The 22,213-nt window shown below is 38.3% G+C and overlaps 1 protein-coding gene across 2 annotated transcripts in view; it reads left to right on the forward strand.

Annotated features, from left to right (window-relative positions):
• Nucleotides 1-2,911: 2,911 nt before the first annotated feature.
• Nucleotides 2,912-22,213, forward strand: part of rem1 (RAS (RAD and GEM)-like GTP-binding 1) — a 31,263-nt gene continuing 11,961 nt past the window's right edge. Inside the window, exons 1-3 of one of the 2 annotated variants that reach the window (XM_083534278.1) lie at nt 2,912-3,343; nt 3,629-3,956; nt 21,862-21,944. In XM_083534278.1, coding sequence (XP_083390404.1) covers nt 3,641-3,956; nt 21,862-21,944 — 399 coding nt within the window. In that variant the 5' untranslated portion in view covers nt 2,912-3,343; nt 3,629-3,640. The remainder of the gene's footprint in view (nt 3,344-3,628; nt 3,957-21,861; nt 21,945-22,213) is intronic. The other variant, XM_083534279.1, reaches the window with a different exon arrangement.

A 22,213-nucleotide genomic window follows, 5' to 3' on the forward strand; every position in this document is an offset into this window, starting at 1 on the left:
AAAGCAAAGTCAACAAATAAAACAATCCCCACACCATTATATCACCTCCACCAGCCTGAAGTATTTATGCAGGGCATATTGGGTCAATGGATTCAGGCTATTTTGCCAAATCCAACCGTTTACTTGCCTCAGCTAAAATCAAGATGCATCAGACAATGCAACATCTTTCCTTCTTTAACTGTCCTGTTTTGATGTTTTGCCTGTGCCCACTACAACCTTAGCTTTCTGTTCTTGACTGACAGAAGCGGAACACAGTATGCTCTTCTGCTCTTGTATTCTTAAGTATTGGACTGTTATGCAATCTGAAATGCTTTTCTGCCACCTGAATCATACAGACTGGTTTTCTAAGTTTCAGTCTGTTTAACCCAGTCTGACCAATCAGTCTTCATTGATTCTCTCATCATTAAGGTATTTCCTTCACAGATGTTCACTGGATGTTTTTATTTCATTGCACCAGTCTGAGTAAACTCTAAAGTCTGTTGTGTTTAAAAGGAGATCAGAGGTATAGAAATACTATACATAAAATAATTTGGCCCCAATAATCATGCCACCTTTAAAAATCATATAGTTTTTTCCATTCTGATGGTTGATTACAATTGATAATGGTAATATTAGCTGGTGCTACTCAGTATTTTACAAGATTTTTTGAATGTCAAGTGTCAAGCAAAATAATGTACGTTCAAACTATTTTATTAAGTGCAAACCAAAACAACTAAAAACTATGTAAGCCAAACAAAAAAACAAAACTACTGTTACTTAGAAGTGGTAAGGTACAAGAGTGAGTGAATATATGCATTTTTGTACATTTAAACAACCTTTTAAAAACCTTAATTTCTCTTAGGATTCTCACACTGACAAATCTATACAATGAAACATTGTCAACACTGAACACATTGACAATAAGAGAATAAATACGATATGGCTTAATTAATACATGAAGAGACAGAAATTCCAGTAAATATAGTAAGTTTTTCAGTTAGTCAATACTTGTTGTTCTTGCATGTAAGAGCATAAATAAGGATTAGAGAGCATTTAAAATGGAAAAGGAAAAAACAAAGAAAGGAAACACCCGCAAAGACTGCAAAGGAAAGCTGCAGTGTGCTGCTTCGAGGAGTGTTATATTACACATTTGGAATAGACTTCTTCTTAAATATGCATTCATGTGCATTCATGGAATCCCAGATGGCTATTAAAGGTTAATAAAGGTTTCATATTTCCCAACAGCTTGTTCAAAAACAGCATGACATTTCCTCTCCATGACAATCTCTTATATTTTTCATAATTCCTTACACTTCAGTTGCTAAAGCTTGCTTACAATTGCTTGAAAGGGTGTTTTCTACCATAGAAGGCTAAGATGTTTTTATTTAGGTCTATGACTCTTATATTCGTGTACCTTTTTTAAAAACAAGACTCATTTGTTTGTATTTTCTGACGTTGTGTCACTTGTTTTCGCAAACACTTTATGATAGTTTGCTTTTATTTGGGGATAATGGAAACCATATTTGGGATTTCCTGAAGCACTCGTGACAAAGGCCCAAGTTTAATGTCTACAGATGGCCCAGACGAGGCTCTCTATTTCCTGTGTTAAACAAAACCATTCCAGAACATAATGACCATGTTTAAGGGCAGATGTTCCATAAAGAGACCCTGTTTTCATTCTGATCTACAGACTTCATAACTGCAGCTGTTCAGGCAACTTGCATATAGCCTCAGCCTAACTCTATATGTGTGTGTGTGTGTGTGTGTGTGTGTGTGTGTGTGTGTGTGTGTGTGTGTGTGTGTGTGTGTGTGTGTGTGTGTGTGTGTGTGTTGTGTGGGTGGTACAGTAGATGTTTTAAATGGTTTGTTCTGTCACAGTATATTAATAATTACTCCTAAATATAGTGAATATATGTAGTATATAATATGAGTAAATTTTTGAGACTGTATGGTTTAGAGATTGACCACACAGGGTTAATAAAAGTGCTCTAAAGTTTTCCCAAACATTTTCCTACAACTGAAATGATTAACATGACCAAGATTATAAATCATAAAGATTATTTAATAAGATTTATTTTATCTAACCCTAACCCTAATCCTAACCCAAAGAACGTTACATTGATTTAAATCAAATTTATTAACCAAATGTAATTCTTAGTTTGTTTCAGTATTAGGCAGACATGAGTGAGAGCTGCTTGCCAGAAATGTCTTAGGTTTTTTCAGTTTCTAATAGCAACAGACGTAATATTCTGGATACCTATGCAGTTATAAAACTAAAAAAGCATTTAGATTTTATTGTTTTAGAGAGTATTAATTTGAATGGAAATTCCATATTGAGAAATCTGCATAACTTAATAAACTTGCACTTTAATACATGTGTTTTGTGAGCTTTTTAACACCAATTGTAAATTTCTGTAAACTCTGTGACTGGTGGGATTTTGGGACATTGCTGTAATTGCCTTAAGTGTGGGAACAGGGCTGGTTTTATAAACAGTTTAGGGCCTTCATCACCCCAATGCATGGCCAACTGCCTTGATTATTTTTGTTGTTTCAGTTGGAAACGTTTCAACATTGCCTTAGAGAATATGTCTTCATGGTAAGGCTATCTGTAGGACATATCCTAACTGTTACAACTATTTACACTGTTGACAAATTATGAAGCCTCTACCATCTATTTTTTTACTTGATTCATTCAAGATAACTTGTAAGATATCTGGAATTTAACTTCAGAATGTTGCTGTGCTGCTGTATCAAGAATCTGGTTTATTGCCAAATTCTGTACTAAAAGGCTGAGCAACAGGCAGGAATGGAAGATCAGCATTACTTTGTAAATGGTATGTTTCTCCATAGGAGACTGGGAATGAATTATCTTGAGAGTTTCCAGATACCACAGAGCTGACGAATCAGTGTTATTTAAACAGAAACAGGAACGGGGATGATGTGGAAGCATTAGTCTGTGGGTTTATGGCTAAAAGTGCTGTTCGCGCAGAGTTTGGACTGCGAGTGCGACTGTGTAGACTCGTTGTAGCTACACAATCTGTATAGAATAGCAAAATATTTATGATTGCAAACAGGATTAGTAGCCACGGCGACTTTTTGTAAAGTCAGGCGATTTCATCCGTGTGTTAGAAAAGCCGAGCGTGAGACGAATGAGCGGCGCGCAAAAGAGGGAGGGAGAAAGAAAGAAAGAACAGCCCCTGATTCCACTCTTGCATTTTTAACGGCGTTGTGGAACTTTGCTGGTTGTCGCTATGACTCCTGGGCTATACCGTTACATCCTTCACAGCTGGCACGCAGCGACTCCGCAAAACTCATCCAAACTCAAGGACAAGACAAAGGAGTTACAGGTAGCTCCAGACTACAGGTAGCTCCAGCCTAACTTCATAGTACAGCTTCACATTTCTACTACGCAAGAGTGAATATAAACGCATGGGCATGCCTCGAATATAGGGACTTCTTTCTTTTTCATTATCTTTCCACATGCTTTTATTCTTGAATCTTGGGGTGCAAAGCTTCATTTTTTTACTCTGCATTATCTAAAACAAAGCAAAAGACATTTGTTTGATTCTGTTGGGCTCCTGTTTTGAATCTAACCTTTTGGTTCAGGCAAGCTGTCTTTCAAAGTATTGCTTTCCTTTATTGGCTAAAGGTGTTTTAAGAGATGACACTGAACACACAGAGAGAGGGAAAAGAAGTGGTGAGAAGAAGGGCCAGTACTCCGATCCCCTCCTCTCGGCATGGAGTAGTACAAAGAGAACCTGAGCATCCTCCGCTTGCCCAGTCCGCCTCCTACCAGGCTGGAGAAACGAAACTCCACCTGCGAACCCAGTGGTCCTCTGACTCAGGGGAGTCCGACAGCTCAGGCTATGAGTGTCTTTACCGGGTAATCCTACTGGGTGATCATGGAGTCGGCAAGTCCAGCCTAGCCAGCATCTTTGCTGGAATCCAGGAGAAAGATGGCCACAACTGCATAGGCGGTGAGTCCACTTCAAAACTTGCATGGAATCAAAAGCAGTGGTTGTAAATGTGTGTTTGTAGGAACCACCATTTTCAATTTATTACTTTTTTTTTTTTTTTTTTTTTTTTTTTTACTTATTATTAAGTTCTGATTGTTATTGTCTATTGTTGCTTGACTGGTCATGAAGTAGTTTGATACAAATCTCAGGAAATAAAACCATAGACTGTGATCCAAATTTGTTTCTCAAGTAAAATGTACAATTACATATATAAACAAATATTCAGGTAAAGTTAATACTTTAAAAAGGTTTAAACTTACTTTCAAGAAAGATTCACATAAGAAAAAAATACATTTGCCTTAAAGCATGATAACTCTAATGAAGAAGACTTGTTATATACATACAGCATAAATATGAATTGTCTCTAGCAATGGAGAGATTAAAGTGATTACATTCTTATTTTTGCTGTTATTGTTAAAAGATCTCTTTAGGAATTTAGATCTGATGCTAAAAGTAACCATATGACCGTATAATCGTATAATATACGACTATAGAGGAATGCAGTGTTGAAATATAATGAGCCGAATAGTAAAATATATTTTCCTCTTAATATATAGCAAGTCATATGTATTAGGTGAAAAAAAACTACTGCATTTAAGTCACATTCTTATATTTAGTTACTCCCATCCTCTTCCTGAAAGTTATATTGTTGTCCATGCTTACAGACTGTTTCTATCTAAAACCAATTCCAATAAAGTTGGGACAAAACAGAATGCAATTATATGCTAATCTTATAAACCCATATTCTATTCAGAATAGAACATACAAAACATATCAAATGTTTAAAATATGGAAATTTACCATTTTAAGCACAAAAAATGGTAGTTTTGAATTTAATGGCCACAACACCTCTCAAAAAAAATTTTGAATACAGCCAACAAAAGGCTGGAAAAATGAGTGTTACTAAAAAGGAACAACTTTTCTTAGTTTTGCAACTAATAAGTTTAGTTAGTTAATAATTAGTTTAGCTATTTGGTTCAATTTCAATGCTCAGATTCAAAGCTTGCATCTCCGATGCTATGGGGCTGCATTAGTCCCTATGGAATAGGCAGCTTGCACATCTGAAAAGTGCACTATCAATAGTGAAAGGTATACACAGGTTTTAAATAATTTTTCAATTCATTTTAATTTGTATAGCGCTTAAAAATATTATTTTATTTATTTGCTTTTTACAATGGACATTGTCTCAAAGCATCTTTACACAGATTAAGCGGTTATAAGGTTGTATAAAAGAATGTGTAAGTTTATTGCCTATATGTTTGTTCCTTATAATTGTTTATCCCTTGATGAGGGAGCCAATGGTGACTGTGACAAGGAAAATCTTCCTGAGATGGTATGAGGAAGAAACCTTGAGAGGAACCAGACTCAATAGGAAACCGATCCTCATTTGGGTGGCACCGATTGTCCATTTATTACAGTTTCATTGTTGATGTGTGTAGTAACAGATGCATAAATGCAGATCTATTCATGCAACCTGTGTTCCTGAGCCATTGTAGTAGACTGTTCATACTAATTACAGTCTAAAACCATCCTCAAAGCTCTTGAGTTGATCAGCGGCATGTTTACTCGACAGAGAAGGGGGGGCAGACAGAGACAGAGAGGAAGAGAGAGAAGAGGGGTGAAAGGAATAGAAAAAATAAAGATTGTTAAGCATTCTCATTATTTAAATATTAAGGACACTATACAGTGTGATCAGGGTGTAAATTGGGACTCCGTAGAAGAAAGATCTAAGACCTAAGAAAGACCTACTGAGAAAAGGCTTGTATAAATAAATGTGTTTTCAGCATAGAATTGAACACTGAGACTGTGTCTGAGTCCCGACACTAATTGGAAGGCTGTTCCATAACTGAGGGGCTTTTTAAGAGAACGATCTCCCCCTGCTGCAGTCTTCATTACTTTAGGTACCAACAAATAGCCTGCACCTTTTGATCTAAGTAGGCGTGGGGTATTATAATTTATCAAAAGTTCACCTAAAGACTGTGGTGCAAGATCATTCAGTGCTTTATACGACAGTAGTGTCATTTTTTAATCAATGCGAGATTTAATTGGGAGCCAGTGTAGACTGATTAAAACAGGGGTGATGTGGTCATATTTCCTGGTTCTGGTAAAGACTCTTGCTGCTGCATTCTGGACTAAATTAAGCTTATTTATGCACTTACTAAAACATCCTGACAGTAAAGCATTACAGTAGTCAAATCTAGATGTAACAAAATCATTAACTAGTTTTCCTGCATCCTGTAACGACATCATGTTTGTTATTTTAGCAATATTTCCAAGGTGAAAAAAAGGCTGCCCTGGTAATGTTATTCACATGAGCCTCAAAGGAAAGACTAGAGTCAATAATCACACTAAGATCTTAGACTGCTGTACATGCTAAAACAAAAAGACCATCCAGAGATGATAGGTAATCCGAGAGTTTACTTCTAGCTGCAGGTGGTCCTAGTAAAAGTACCGTATTTTCCGGACAATAAGCCGCTACTTTTCCCACGCTTTGAACCCCGTGGCTTAAACAACGAAGCGGCTAATTTATGAATTTTTCCTGGGTTTTTCACGGTTTCACAAGATACAAGCAAAAAACTTGAACCCCATAACATTAGACTGAACGGGTTCAGTGGGTGTGGCTTATATTTGGGTGCGCTTAATAGTCCGGAAATTACGGTACTCTTATCTGAGTTGAGCAAAAGGACGTTAATCAAGCATCCACTGTCTAATGTCTTTTACACATTCTTTAACATTGTTAAGATAATCTCTCTCATCTGGCTTTGCTGAAATGTACTGTGTGTATCATCAGCATAGCAATGGAAGCTAATACTATGTTAACGTATAATTTCCCCAGTGGCAGCATATATAAAGAAAAAAGCAGTGGGCCTAAGACAGATCCTTGCGGAACACCAAACTTTACCTCAGTGAGTGTAGTGAAATAACCATTTAACTCAACAAATTGATAATGATCAGTCAAATAAGACCTGAGCCAGAAGAGAGCTGTTCCCTTAATTCCAACAACATTTTCTAGTCTAGCAAGGAGGAGATTATGATCATAGGTGTCAAAAAGTGCAATAAGATCAAGCAACACAAGCACGGAGTCACAGCCATGATCAGAAGCCAATATCAAGTCATTTATCACTTCAACCATTAATGTCCCAAAGGCCTAAATCTTGACTGAAATTGTATAAGCAGAACTGCTGTGCTTACAACGTTATCTAGAATCTTTGAGATAAATGGGAGGTTTGATATTGGCCTATAGTTGGACAGCTGACAGGGGTCAAGTTCAGTTTTTTTATTCAGGAGGTTAATAAATGCCAGTTTGAAAGATATAGGTACATAACCAATGCTAATGGAAGAATGTATTATATTTAGAATAGGTTCAGTTATTTCTGGAATTATTTGTTTGACGAAACATATAGGTAAATGATCTAGAACACGTTAATGCTTTTGATGTGGAAGTAAATTAAATTAATTAATTTGCTTGAATAAGAGTAAAACTTTGTAAATGATGATCTGTTATAATTGTAGTGGGGGTCTACAGGGTTATTTATAGAATTGGGTTTTTTTGCTTGATTTTCAACTTTCATTAAAAAAGTTCATGAAATCATCCCTGCCTGTTGATGGTGTGCATGTTAGTGCAGTGTTTCTATTCCTATTTAATTTTGCTACAGTACTAAATAAAAAAACTAATAATCTAGGATCATGCTTGTTATCTTCTATGAGGGTAGAAAAATATGCTGATCTAGGAGCAATAAGAGATTTTTCATAACTCAGGAGGCTCTCCTTCCATGCTATTTGAAATACTGACAATTTAGTTTGACCCCATTTACGTTCTAATTTCCAAATGGTCTGCGAGTATGATCAATAGAGCAACATATGCATCAATCTAGACAACACTATTTTAGGGAAGGCCTTACATATTTAATTCAATTCAATTCAATTCAATTCAAACTTTATTTATGTAGCACCTAACAACTGCTAGGTAGAACCTATTGCAAAAGGCAATGTGCAAAATAGTAATAAAATTAAAATTAACATAAAAGTAAGAAAAAAAAAAGTAGCAATATATTTAAAAAAAGAAAAAAGAGTAAAAACTAAAATAGAAGAAAAATAAAATAAGCATTAAAACACAACAAATAAAATAAACGTTAAGAAGCAGAAGACTAAGCACACCCTCTACAACAAAACAAATCCTTTGGTGAATAAGTGGGTCTTTAGTTTAGCTTTAAAAGTAGAGAATTCCCTTTCAGAGGTAAGATTTTAAGGGCGGGAATTCCAAAGCTTAGGAGCTGCCACTGCGAAAGCGCGGTCACCCCACGATGGGTGCGCAAATGGATAAGTTCATTTAAATACAAAACCGATTCCAAAAACGTTGGGACACTGTACAAACTGTGAATAAATAAAGGAATGCAATCATTTACAAATCTCATAAACCTATATTTTATTCAAAATAGAATATAGATAACATATTAAATGTTGAAAGTGAGACATTTTGAAATGTCATGCCAAATATTTTGGATTTCATGAGAGCTCCACGTTCCAAAAAAGTTGGCACAGGTAGCAATAAGAGGCCGGAAAAGTTAAATGTACATATAAGGAACAGCTGGAGGACCAATTTGCAACTTAGGTCAATTGGCAACATGATTGGGTATAAAAAGAGCCTCTCAGAATGGCAGTGTCTCTCAGAAGTCAAGATGGGCAGAGGATCACCAATTCACCCAATGCTGTGGTGAAAAATAGTGGAGCAATATCAGAAAGGAGTTTCTCAGAGAAAGATTGCAAAGAGATTGAAGTTATCATCATCTACAGTGCATAATATCATCCAAAGATTCAGAGAATCTGGAACAATTACTGTGCGTAAGGGTCAAGGCCGGAAAACCATACTGGATGCCCGTGATCTTCGGGCCCTTAGACGGCACTGCATCACATACAGGAATGCTACTGTAATGGAAATCATAACATGGGTTTAGGAATACTTTTAGAAAACATTGTCGGTGAATACAATCCACCGTGCCATTCGCCGTTGCCGGCTAGAACTCTATAGGTAAAAAAAAAAGCCATATCTAAACATGATCCAGAAGCGCAGGTGTTTTCTCTGGGCCAAGGCTCATATAAAATGGACTGTGGCAAAGTGGAAAACTGTTCTGTGGTCAGACGAATCAAAATTTGAAGTTCTTTTTGGAAAACTGGGATGCCTTGTCAGCCGGACTAAAGAGGATAAGGACAACCCAAGTTGTTATCAGTGCTTAGTTCAGAAGCCTGCATCGCTGATGGTATGAATTCTGTACTGTACCGGACGCCAGTGGAGAGGGGAAAGGACCGGAGTGATGTGTGCACCCTTACTGGTACCTGTTGAAAGCCTGCTGCAGCGTTCTGAACCAGCTGTAGGTAATTAAGAGAGGACTGATTAATTAATCAACCTAAATAAAGAGCGTTGCAGTAATCCAATTTAGAACTTATAAAATCATTAATGTCTTTTTCTGTGTCTTTTATCGAAACAAAAGGCTTCACCTTTGATAGTAAACAGAGTTGAATGAAGCTTGTTTTTACAACTGAGGTTACATGCCTTGCAAAATGTCAATTGCTGTCAAATATGATGCCAAGGTTTCGAACCTCGTTTTTAAATTCTGGTGCGGGACCCCTTAGGTAAAAATTAGACTGCTCCTGCGTACTAAATAATATACATTTACACTAATTCCCATTAAGACTTAGAAAATTACTAGCCAGCCAATATTAAATGTCAGTTAAACAGCCGGACAAGGACTGGAGCGCAATAAGTGAATCTGGTTTTAAAGGAACTTATAATTGGATGAGTTTAAATGAGTTTTCTAATGATATTACCTAGAGGTAGCATATATAGGGAGAACAACACCGGGCCAAGTATCGATCCCTGTGGTACACGATAGAGTTGAGGGAGGCTCAAAGATGAGCTGTCACCCCATCTAACAGAAAAACTTCTATTTGATATGTAAGATGTGAACCAATCGAGCACTGTACCCCAAATTCCAACCAGGTTTTTAGCCGAGAGATAATAATCTTATGATCATGATCTTATGATTATGATGGCTGCTGTGAGGTCTAAAAGGATCATCACAACTAGGCAGCTGCTATCTCTTGCAAGCATTATATCGTTGTGAATCTTTAATAGGGCAGACTCAGTGCTATGACATGTTCTGAAACAGATTGAAATTTCTCCAGAATTGAATTTTCATTTAAAAATTGTTGTCATACATAAAATAGTTCCTCTAGTTCTTTAGAGAGGAATTGTAAGTGTGAAATGGGTCTAAAATTAGCTAAAACAGAAGGGTCAAGATGGGGTTTTTTTTTAAGAGTGGAGTGACGATAGCATGTTTAAAAACATCTGGCTATGCTACACCACATGGCCTGTGATTTGCAGATTATGCCATTCTGTTTTTAATCTACATTTTACAGTGTCCCAAAATTTTTGGAAATGGATTTGTAGATCTAAAAATCTAATCTTTATGTAATGTAATCATGAAGAATACACAGCTGTTTTTATTAATTTTTCCCAAAGCAAATTGCACAGACTAATGCTATTTAACTTTTTTTGTAATAAAAAATACTTATAACATCATCATCAAAGTTTTAGTTTACATTTTATGATTTTTATTTGTGTATTAGATTACAAAAGATTTTAATACTCTTTCAGGCTTATTGTTTTGTTCCTGTAGAGAACCTTGAAAGTCTGTCTATCAAACGGATTCCAATTAGCAAAAATGAAAAAAAATATGGGGGGGGGTTTCGAGAGAGCATAGCAGAGCGGACATACTTCAAAAACTGCAAAGCAAGCAACAATGCTAGGGCTTCTTTTTCTATCGTAAAGTATTTTACTTGATGTTTGTTAAATTCACGTGAAAAATAACATACAGGATGGTCAATTCCACAGGCATCCTCCTTTAACAGCACAGCTCCAGCTCCTATTGCACTTGCATCAAATTCACGCTTAAAAGGCTTAGAAAGATCTGGAGTTGCAAGTACAGGTGCATCACATAACATGGCATTCACACTGTAAAAAGCATGTTGGCAATCCAGAGTCCAAACAATTGGTTTGGATGCACTAAGCAAGGATGTGAGGAAAGAAACAGTAGAAATACTTTTACAAAACTACAATAGTAGCCTGCCATTCAAAAAAGATAAAACACCAGCTAATATGAATGAATGACTATCACAAAGAATCTTAACAGGTACTGAAGAACATGTGCCATCTGTTACAAATGGCTGATAACTTGAAGCTCCCTCAAGGACTCAAAGTCACTTGCTTTACTGGAAGCACACCACTTGTCCAACAAGGTTTCTATCTCTTGGGCAAACTCTACAAATGTCTGTAAAGGAAGTTTTCAAGATTTCTGAACCTTTGCCTGCAGGCTCCAAGGACCAACTTATAAGCATAAGCTGCTTTCATTACCTCATACCATAAGCTATCCTCAAAGGACAACAAAAAGCACACTGTCCGAGCTTTTCAAATGAGCTTACACTTGAGCACAAAATACCACACATCCTCAGGCACATTTAAGGCTATAGCTATATGTTTAAAAACACTGAAATAAATGTCTACTCCACTTTCTCTGAAAGGGGGGAACCAACACAATGTTTTTACCAACATCAAAAGCAGGTGTTGATGGAACAGGGCTAGCAGAACAAGGCATAGGGACAGGCCTTACAGGAGGTGCAGTAGTCTTTTTTCTGGACTGAGTCCTAGAATCTGGTACACTATAGTGAGCAGCTATTTCTAACTGGTCATCCTCTTGACACCTCTCAAAAACATCCAGACTTGGAGAATCAACAAACGCTTGGAGATCAAAGCTTGCCATGACTATTGACCAGTCAAACAGAACACACAATTAACCATAAACACAATAACCAACTCTATACTATCCCTATCCAAACAGATCCCAGGCAAGCCACCACTTGTTACGTTCCTACCTTGGCTAGGCCCAGTGGAGTGTAGGAACAATAACACTTTAGTTGTTGCGGTTTGTTTGAACAAAAATAGTATTTATATATATCTTCATAACACACAAATATGTACATGCTAATGCGTATATGTAAATGCATACATGCTTTATTAAACTTTACATTTATAACAAAAAAGAACTTTATAACAATCCACTAACCCCTATAAGTCTTTATGCAAGTATCATACAGAATGAGATGGCCTGTGTTTGATATATATTACAAAAAGCTCTATTTGCTCCCAATAGTACAACACAAGGCTCAGGTGCCAGATTGATAGAGTACACATCAGAAAGAAATTTAAATATACATTGCCAGAATGGCTGAATTTTACAACATGACCATAATAAATGAAATATGGTACTGAGTACTGAGGTTTTACACTTATTACTGTTTAAAGAAATCATCAGATACATTTTATGAAGTCGAAAGATTTGCAGTAATGAAGTCTATGAATGACCTTAAACTGAATCAGATGATTCACAGAACGTATGTACATTTCTCAAGCATTCATCCCATCTATTGTCATGAATGTTAAAACCCATTTCTTCTCCCCAATCATGTTTCATTTTTTCTGTACTGTTGTCCACTTTATCTAATAGTAACTTATACAATTTTGATACGTTACCACTGGCTCTAGGGTGTACATTAACAATTGTCTCTCAAATAGGATTCAAACTCAAAATCTGAAAGTCTGGAATATGTTTATGATTTTATCATAAACATATTCCAGACTTTCAGATATTGCATTTAAATCCTATTCCATTCATATATATGTATATATATATATATATATATATATATATATATATATATATATATATATATATATATATATATATATTTCCATTCTGTCTGGTCGGAGGTTTGTTGAGCGTCTAATGAAATGGCACATCTTTGAGTTTTTCTTGTTATAAATTATGATAAACAGCTGTCTCAAATTAAAGTATATGTGTCTATTGGACATAAAACTGTTCTGGTTTTAATGAACAATTAAACATGTGTACTTTTTCTGTCTATTAGCTAAAATATTACTTATAATCTTTGATTCAACAGGAATGAGAGAAATCGGACGATAGGACGACATCTGCAACTTATCTTTTCCAGGCTTTGGAATTAATACTATACCTGCTAGATAAATTGTTGTTGAACATTTACTGTGTGCAGTTGCACTTTTAATCAAATGATAAATCATTGGTGCAAGATTATTCTTAAATCTTTTTATAATATTCAGTACTAAAGCCATCAGGACCTGCAGATTTATTTTTAGGTGTCAGGGATCCACCAGCCACACCTTCCCCAGAACCACCTATCACTCCTAGCAGTTCTCCATCGTACTAACTATACGCACCTGACACTCATCAGATCACCTCCTATTTAAGGCCGGCGCTTCCATCGTATCTCCGTCCATTCTACAGCTTAGACTGGAGGACAATGTAGGACTACGTCTTGCTACGGACTTTCCATACCGCTGTGGATTACTACCTTTGCCTGTGGATTGTGTATTTTAGAGACTTTACCTTTCTAAGGATTTACCTGGGTTCACTGGAACTTTAAGTACTTTGTTGTTTTTGCCGTTTTTTCCTTTTTTTGCATTCATTTTCATTAAACCTTCGTTCTGCGGAACTTCGGTTTCCGGCACGTTCTTCCGGCCTAACATTAGGTAACTGTGATATAACTTAATTCACTCCAATGTAATTTCTTTATACAAACTTTGTTTCACTTCAGAACTTAGTCAAGTCATGTTTATTTCTATAGCGCTTTTCACAACAGACATTGTGTGAATGGTGTGCATTTATCCCTGATGAGCAAGCCGTGGCGACTGTGGCAAGGAAAAACTCCCTTAGATGTTATGAGGAAGAAACCTTGAGAGGAACCAGACTCAAAAGGGGAACCCATCCTCATCCCAACTAAGGATGGGAAGGTCTAAAAAAATTAATAAATAGAATTCTTCTATTAAAGGGCAACTAGCAAATAATTCTCACTTCTCCTTTCTTCCTCCCAGGCAGGACCTCATGTTGTTGCTTTTAAAATGTAGGCTCTGCCTCCTCTTATTAGGTTCTTGCTCTTTACTGGTCCCTTTTTTCCAGGCCTCTGCTACAATTAATAGGTGACGCCACCTATTTGACAGTAGAGAGCCAAAGACAGAGCCAACACAAGGGGGTGGTGGAAAATAGAAAAACTGAAAACAGCACAGACAAGCAACAGCTGGTCTTACATTTAGTTTTTACCGAGTTTACCCATTTTGCAATTGCTTAATAAAGAATTATTAAGCAATTGTAAAATGGAAAACTGTGCAAAGGGTTGTTAATGTGGTAAAAATGGATACAATAAAGGTGTTACATCACTAGCATGTAGTTTTTTTGTCAACAATCAACAGATAAAGTAGGCCAAAATGCAAGATTAAGTTACCATCACAAATACACTGGACTCTTAGTTAATTAACCCCAAACTTGCTTACTCTGGGTATGTCAGTTACAGTAGCTTCGAGGTTGGCCGACCTCTCCTCATGATGTCTAGCTTTTTCTTGAAATTGTATTTTTAAGTATGTCTAAAACTAAATCAATTTCTCTTCCTCCGTAGGCAAAAAAAAAGTCTAACTCTGATGTTTTAATGTGTACAGAGCACTACACACGTGTTTTGCCAGTCGAACTTGGCTATAACAGTTTTCCTTTGACCAACCAATCAGAGGACGTATAAATGCTGACACTGTTCTGGGCCTGTGAGTCGAATATGAAATCTACCAGCAGTACAGACTTTGCAGGCCCTGGGCAGATGTGATTGACATGGCAGCACATAGAGGCGGAAATCTGATTGGACAAAAAATCTAACATTTACATACATGTACTGGAGCAGTGCAGCCAAGAGAAATGCTACGAGAATACTCTACGATAAAATAATGAGAATAAAATGTTGGGAATAAATTAATACAATTTAATGAAAGAAATATTGAAATTTAGGTTGTAAATGTAGTCAGTGCTTCTGATAGTGTTTAGGCCAGCAGAGAAGGCTTTGCTTGCCCTGACCGCCCGCCACTGGTCAGTTCCAAAACCCCTGTGATGATCCTATTGGTAACCCAAAGTTAATGCACGCGGACGGCATGTACAGAAAGACATTTTCATGATTTGGCTGATTTCAGGAGTCACCATGGAAACACAAGGCGGAAAAAAGCAAGTTACATTCTTAGTTATGTTTTAATAATGGTTTAGGTGAGGTCAGCTGCCGTCATGACTGCTCCGGCTACGTTTTCTCCTTTTTTGTTTATTTTATACTTTTATTTACTTAGTTACAGTTCCATCTACACAAGCTGGACATCATTAGATATGACAGAGACACTCATATATCTATTGGTGTACAATGCACTCACCTTTCACCATTTTTAAACCCAGACCCATGCTGGCCGAGCGAGATCTTGGGGGAGAACAAAGGACGCGACCCGTACCGGCGTCCGCTCGGGAAACGAACCGGCGTCAGGCACAGGCTGAGGGCATGCGCACACCGCAATCCCTTACCTAGTATCCTGCTAGCCAACATCCAATCACCGGAGAACAAGCTCGACGACTACAGGGCAAGGGTCAAGTTCCAGAGGGACATTCAAAACTGCAACCTTATCTGCTTCACCAAGACATGGCTGAACCCAGCAGTACCGGACCACGCCATCCAGCCGGCCGAATTTTTCTCGGTTTACCGCATGGACAGAACACTGGAGTCGGGGAAGTCAAGAGGAGGTGGAGTGTGTCTTATGGTGAACAATCATTGGAGCGACAGCGCGAGCATCATTCCCCTTTCACGCTCCTGCACATCAAACCTGGAACTACTAAGCCTGTGCCGTTTATATTCCACCTCAAGCGGACACGGACACTGCAGTATGGGATTTACATGAGACACTAACACTTCACCAAACACAGCATCGGGACGCTGCGCTCATTGTGGTAGGAGATTTTAACAGTGCCAACCTCAAGCACGCACTACCGAACTTTCATCAGCACATCACCTGCCCCACCAGGGGCGAAAGGACACTGGACCACTGTTACACACCTTTCAAGAACAGCTACAAGGCACAATCACGTCCACCATTTTTTGAAATCGGACCCTGCCGCCATCTTCCTCAGGCCTGTTTACAAACAAAGGCTGAAACAGGAAGCTCCGGTTCAGAGGGAGGTTGCGTGCTGGACTGTCCAATCGATGGCCGCTCTGCAGGACGATTTGGATGACGCAGACTGGGACAAGTTCAGGCGCAGCTCTGATGACGTCAACATGTTTACGGAAGTGATTGTGGGATTCATCGGGAAACTAGCGGATGATACGTTGCAAAAAACACCATCAGAACGTTTCCCAACCAGAAGCCGTGGGTGGATATAACCATCCGCGACACTCTGAGATCCCGCTCTGCTGCCTACAACTCGGGGCTCACCACCGGGGACATGGTCGATTACAAGGCTGCGTCTTACAGTGTTTGCAGAGTGGTGAAGGATGCAAAGCGGCACTACGGGAGGAAACTAGAGTCACAATTCCAACATGGTGGCTCTAGGAGCCGGTGGCAGAGACTAAGAACAATCACGGACTACAGAACAGCGTGCACGCCGAGAGAGCCGGAGAGGTGAACACGTTCACCATTTCAGAGCATGACGTGAGGAGGGCATTCAGAAGAGTGAATACCAGGAAAGCAGAAGGACCAGATGGCATCACAGGTCGGGTTCTACTAAGGACGCCATTGCTCATCTCCTCCACACTACGATGAGCCACCTGGACTACAGAAAAGGGAATTATACAAAGATACTGTTTGTGGACTACAGTTTAGCATTTAACACAATAATTCCCTCCACACTCACCTCTAAGTTGGAGGTCCTGGGACTCAGCCTGCCGCTGTGTCAATGGATCTCTAACTTCCTGACAGACAGACCACAAGCCGTACGGGTGGGAAAACACACCTCATCCACCCTCACCCTCAGCACTGGAGCTCCCCAGGGTTGTGTTCTGAGCCCCCTGCTGTACTCACTGTACACATATGACTGTGTGGCCACTTCCAACTCCACCGCCATTATCAAGTTTGCTGACGACACTGTTGTGGTGGGTCTGATCGCCAACAAACGATGAGACGGCCTACCTACAGGAGGTTAAAAACCTGGAGAGATGGTGCCAGGAGAACAACCTTCTCCTGAACGTCAGCAAGACTAAGGAGTTGATAGTGGACTTCAGCACGAAGCAGGAGCGGTCATACCAACCACTAAACATCAACGGGACCCCAGTGGAGACAGTGGACAGTTTCCGGTACCTAGGTGTTCACATCACACAGGACCTGTTTTGGTCCTGTCACATCAACACCCTGGTGAAGAAGGCCCGGCAGCGTCTGTACCATCTGAGACGCTAAGGGACTTTAAACTACCCTCTCAGGTGCTAAAGACTTTTTACACTTGTACCACTGAGAGCGTTCTGACGGGTAGCATCACTTCCTGGTTTGGGAACAGCACCATGCAGGACAGGCGAGCCCTCCAGATGGTGGTGCATTCAGCTGAATGTACCATCCACACCGAGCTCCCTAACCTGCAGGACATCTACAGCACGTTATGCCGTACCAGGGCCAGGAAGATTGTGAAGGACCTCAGCCATCCCAACAATGGACTCTTTTCTTTGTTGCGTTCAGGTAAATGCTTCCGCTCCCTGAAAGCAAACACAGAGAGAATGAGGAGGAGCGTCTTCCAGCAAGCCATTCGGAGTTTGAACCAGTAAACACCCAGGATCTAAAAGCTAGTCCACTCTCTCCATTGTCACATTTTTCTGAAAATTCTTTTCTTTTTCTTTTCGCACTACAACACTTTAAACTCTGGACCGTCACTTTAACTGTGGACCTGCACAGCACAGTGCACTTTATACCACGCCACACCGCACACGGTTACTTTAAAGGACAATCACATCAACCACCTTCTGTGATTACTGTTTACTGTACATATGCATACCTTGTATCCATAAGCATACCTTGTATATACACTTTTTCCTTATATATATCTTTATATAAAGATAAAGGGGGAGTGGTGGCTCCAGCGGTTAAGGCGCTGGGTTGCCGATCGGAAGGTCTGGGGTTCAAGCCCCGGTATCGCCAGGCTGCCACTCTTGGGCCCTTGAGCAAGGCCCTTAACCCTCTATGCTCCGGGGGTCCCTTACGAGGGAAATATCAAGGTCAGTGACGTCGGAGTGACGTGGGGCCGCCTTCCCGTGGGTTTACCACCTGCAGGAGGGACCGTAAGGGACGGTGCTGTGAGGATTGGGCAGCAGTCGAAGGCGGGGGCCTGCTTAGACTGCTGCCCCCGCGACCCGAATTACGGATAAGCGGGAGTGAATGAATGAATATCTTTATATCTCTATATATTTTATATTTTACATAGATTATTCTTTTTTATTTATCTCATTTAATCTAATTTAATCATAATTCATTTTTCTTTTTTTTCTTTTTCTCCCCATTCTATTTCCTCATGCCGGACAGTCGTATAAAGCATTTCACTGCATGTCATACTCTGCATGTATGTGTATGTGACAAATAAAATTTGATTTGATTTGATTTGATTTGGAAAAGAAGCCATATCTAAACATGATCCAGAAGTGCAGGCATTTTCTCTGGGCCAAGGTTCATTTAAAATGGACTGTCGCAAAGTGGAAAACACTTTGTGGTCAGACAAATCAAAATTTGAAGTTCTTTTTGGAAAACTGGGACGCCATATCATCCGGACTAAAGAGGACAAGGACAACCCAAGTTGATATCAGCGCTCAGTTCAGAAGCCTGCATCTCTGATGGTATGGGGTTGCATGAGTGCATGTGGCACGGGTAGCTTACACATCTGGAAAGGCACCATCAATGCTGAAAAGTATATCCAAGTTCTCCAAGAACAACATATGCTCCCATCCAGACGTCGTCTCTTTCAGGGAAGACCTTGCATTTTCCAACATGACAATGCCAGACTGCATCAATTTGTACAGTGTCCCAACTTTTTGGAATCGGGTTTGTATTTGCATATAGACTAAAAATTATATAATATATATTAGCTTCTTGTGTCTTCAACAAGGTCATATTTTTTAAACTTACTAAACTGTTACTGAAGCCATGAAATTTAGTATTTCATGTAATTTAGTAATTTCTATGTAGCCAAAGGAAGAAGGCTGAGGCATGTAACAGGAGGGGTGTCCAGCAGTTGTGTTTGTTTCAGAATATACATTGAGTTTCCTATTGGTTTACTTGTCTTGATGGCTACACTGTATTATTGGACCCTACTGCAACAACACACTCTGTCACAGTTGTAAGTGATTATTGTCTTTAGGTGTCTAAATGTAGAACAAGCATTCCATACTTATTTACACTGTAGGATGAAGATGAAAAGACCACTTCTGCTGTGACAGAAATTGAAAATGCAGCGAGGCCAATAGAGATACGATGTATATAATGCCCCCCCCCCATTTTTTTTTTTTTAAATAAGACAAAATTGTCATTTTCATTTGACAGAAAATGGCTGTACATAAAGATGAGGGTTCATGTACCTCCATCCAGAATCTTAGCAATGAGAGAAATTTTATGGAGCCGTCTTTTTCGAAAATATTTGTTCTGTGATTGTATTACAAACTTTATCAGTCATGTTGAAATATTTTGCCTTTCTAGTTGCCTGCCAAAGGGCTGTATAAAGTCCATCTTCGAAGGCAAATTAGAAAGAGTGACATGGAGATGGACTTTATACATCTTCAAATGGAGAACAAATGGTTTAACTTAAAAAATCCCAGACTTGACAATTAACTGCAGGAGAAGCAGCTTAAGGTGCACAGTATATGAACAATAATCTGTCATTTGTTGTTGAATGTTATATAAAGCAAAAATTCTAATGTCTTTTTTATGACAGCAAATAAAGAAATAAAAAAGAATAAACAACCTTGACTGTTAACTGATTTTATTTAATTTCATGTCTCATACCACACTGCGATCTCTTTGGTCTACTGGGTTTACTTAGCTCTTGTTGGCATTGAAACCTTGCCTTAAGGATGTCTATAGTCATCTCCACATTTACCTGTGTTCTGCTGTGGGCCAGGTTCAATTGTGCCTGTGGATAGGGTGTCATCATATACGGCAGACAAGGATACCCTCTGTCCCCAGCAAGTAACCATTGAATTGTTCTATAATGGTAGTTAAAGTGTATAATTTTATAAATAACACAATATTTAAAATAAAAAACATTATGTAAGGCAAAATATACCTTGTTTAAAATGTGTGGCACAATGATGATTCCCATTCTGACATCATGTATAGGTGATTTAATGGTTTAAAGACCAAAAGATTGAACACCAATAATATATTGTTACCTGCACATTCATGGTATGGATTTACTTCCTATTAGCATAGTGTCCTTTATTGACTGAAGGAGATTTAATATGAATGTGGGTTCCACCAATGCACCCCAATCACATTTGGGAAACCTAAAATTGAAAGTTATATAAGTAGAAACATTTTATTGATTGTGGCTGTAAACAGTATTGATATATGGATAGATTTAGTAGTGCTATGTAACTAAAATGGTGTCTCATAGAATATCATAGAAAAGACAAACCTGCCACTCTGTGGAATTCCTCTTCAATGATTCTCAGTGGATAATGGAGAACTGCACAAATGTGTGTAGGAACCTTTCCCACATGCTCCGCATCTTCTGTTCTACAAAAAACTCCTCGTCCCAAAAGAAACCAAAGGGGAATGCACAAAATTTGCTCTGTGTTAAGCGTGTCACATGAAATGTATGATTTTAAAAGATTTGTTAAATAAACGATAACTATTCCGCAAATGTTTATTTGGATACTAAAACACCGATACGTGGTCATCCCCTCACAGAAAGATCGAATTATCTGTGCTTCCACATTTACTAGATCATCTTCAAATGGGCACTCTATGCTCCGTCACCTCTCTGAAACAAACTTATCCTCAAACTGAACCTGCTCCAGAGCAGGTTTTGTTCTGAGCATAAGTTGCTATGGCACCTTACATACTCTGAAAGTGAATTGTGGGACCGAAAGCTGAGGATATCCACTTATTTAACCCTTAAACTTACCCAGGTATGTCGCATAACCTGATTTTTGGAAGACCCACTGTAGATTTGTATCAACATAACTAGCAGTTGATTTTATGAGTGTGAATATCCACTTCCAGAACTTGCATAGTAATAAAGCAAAACTGAGTCACGAAGCATACAAGCAAATCTTTGTTCTTCAGATACTTTCATATTTGTTTATTCATTGCATGGTTTTTATTGTATTGTATTGTACTGTATTGCATTTAAGGTTTATGACCTATGGAATGATAAATAACATGCCAAATAAATGACATGCAATCAGGCATTTAAATTTTCTTTGAATACATGGATTGTAGCATTTGTATTTGCACTGGTTATGACACTCATTTTTTTTTAGATTATCATTATATAATATTATATTGCATATCTTGTATCGGCTTTTAGTGTTCCTAGCACACAGTGGATTGTGATTGAATGGATTTGAAGTGGAAAAATCAGACAAGGTCTGTTTTAACCAAAAGCAAAGTATGTTTTCATCTTCCTGTTAAACTGGCCATAAGATCAGCCCAAACCAGACATAGCTCAATGCTTTTTCCATTGCATCATACTCTCCTTATTTTTACTTCGCATGAAGATGAAAAATAACAGCACATTTCAAGGAAATCAGGGCTAAACAAGAAGTGTTTTGTGTTAGAATACCTTGGGGTCTTATCAATCATCTGTCTAAAACATATTAATGGTATGTCAAAGTAACAAGGTTTGTGCCTAAAAGTAAAGTGCTTGATACAGCTTGAAATCATGACAGTAGTTATGTTTTCTCCTATAGATTATTTTGATTATATGGATATACATTTCTGTCTTTTCTTTTTCAGAGGACATGTATGAAAGGACACTGACAGTGGATGGAGAAGAAACCACCCTCATAGTTATGGACACATGGGAAGCAGAAAAGCAGGTAGGAATATTACACAGTCATTGCACAATTATTTACCTTTAAAAGACATGCAATAACAAGTTAACAAAATTTACTTCAACTAAATATTAGGACTGCTTGGCCCAAAACTCAATATTTACAATATAAATATCTAATTTTTAATAAAATTTGTTTTGTGAAGGTGATTGAGCCATTCTGTCATTACTGATATTTGCCAATTAAAAAAATCAAAACAGTGTTTCTGGTCCAGACTTGTTTCCATTCAAAAAGTTTAATATTTTTATTATTTA

The sequence above is a fragment of the Silurus aristotelis genome (genome assembly GCF_946808225.1).
Source record: "Silurus aristotelis genome assembly, chromosome: 28".
Taxonomy (NCBI): Eukaryota; Metazoa; Chordata; class Actinopteri; order Siluriformes; family Siluridae; genus Silurus; species Silurus aristotelis.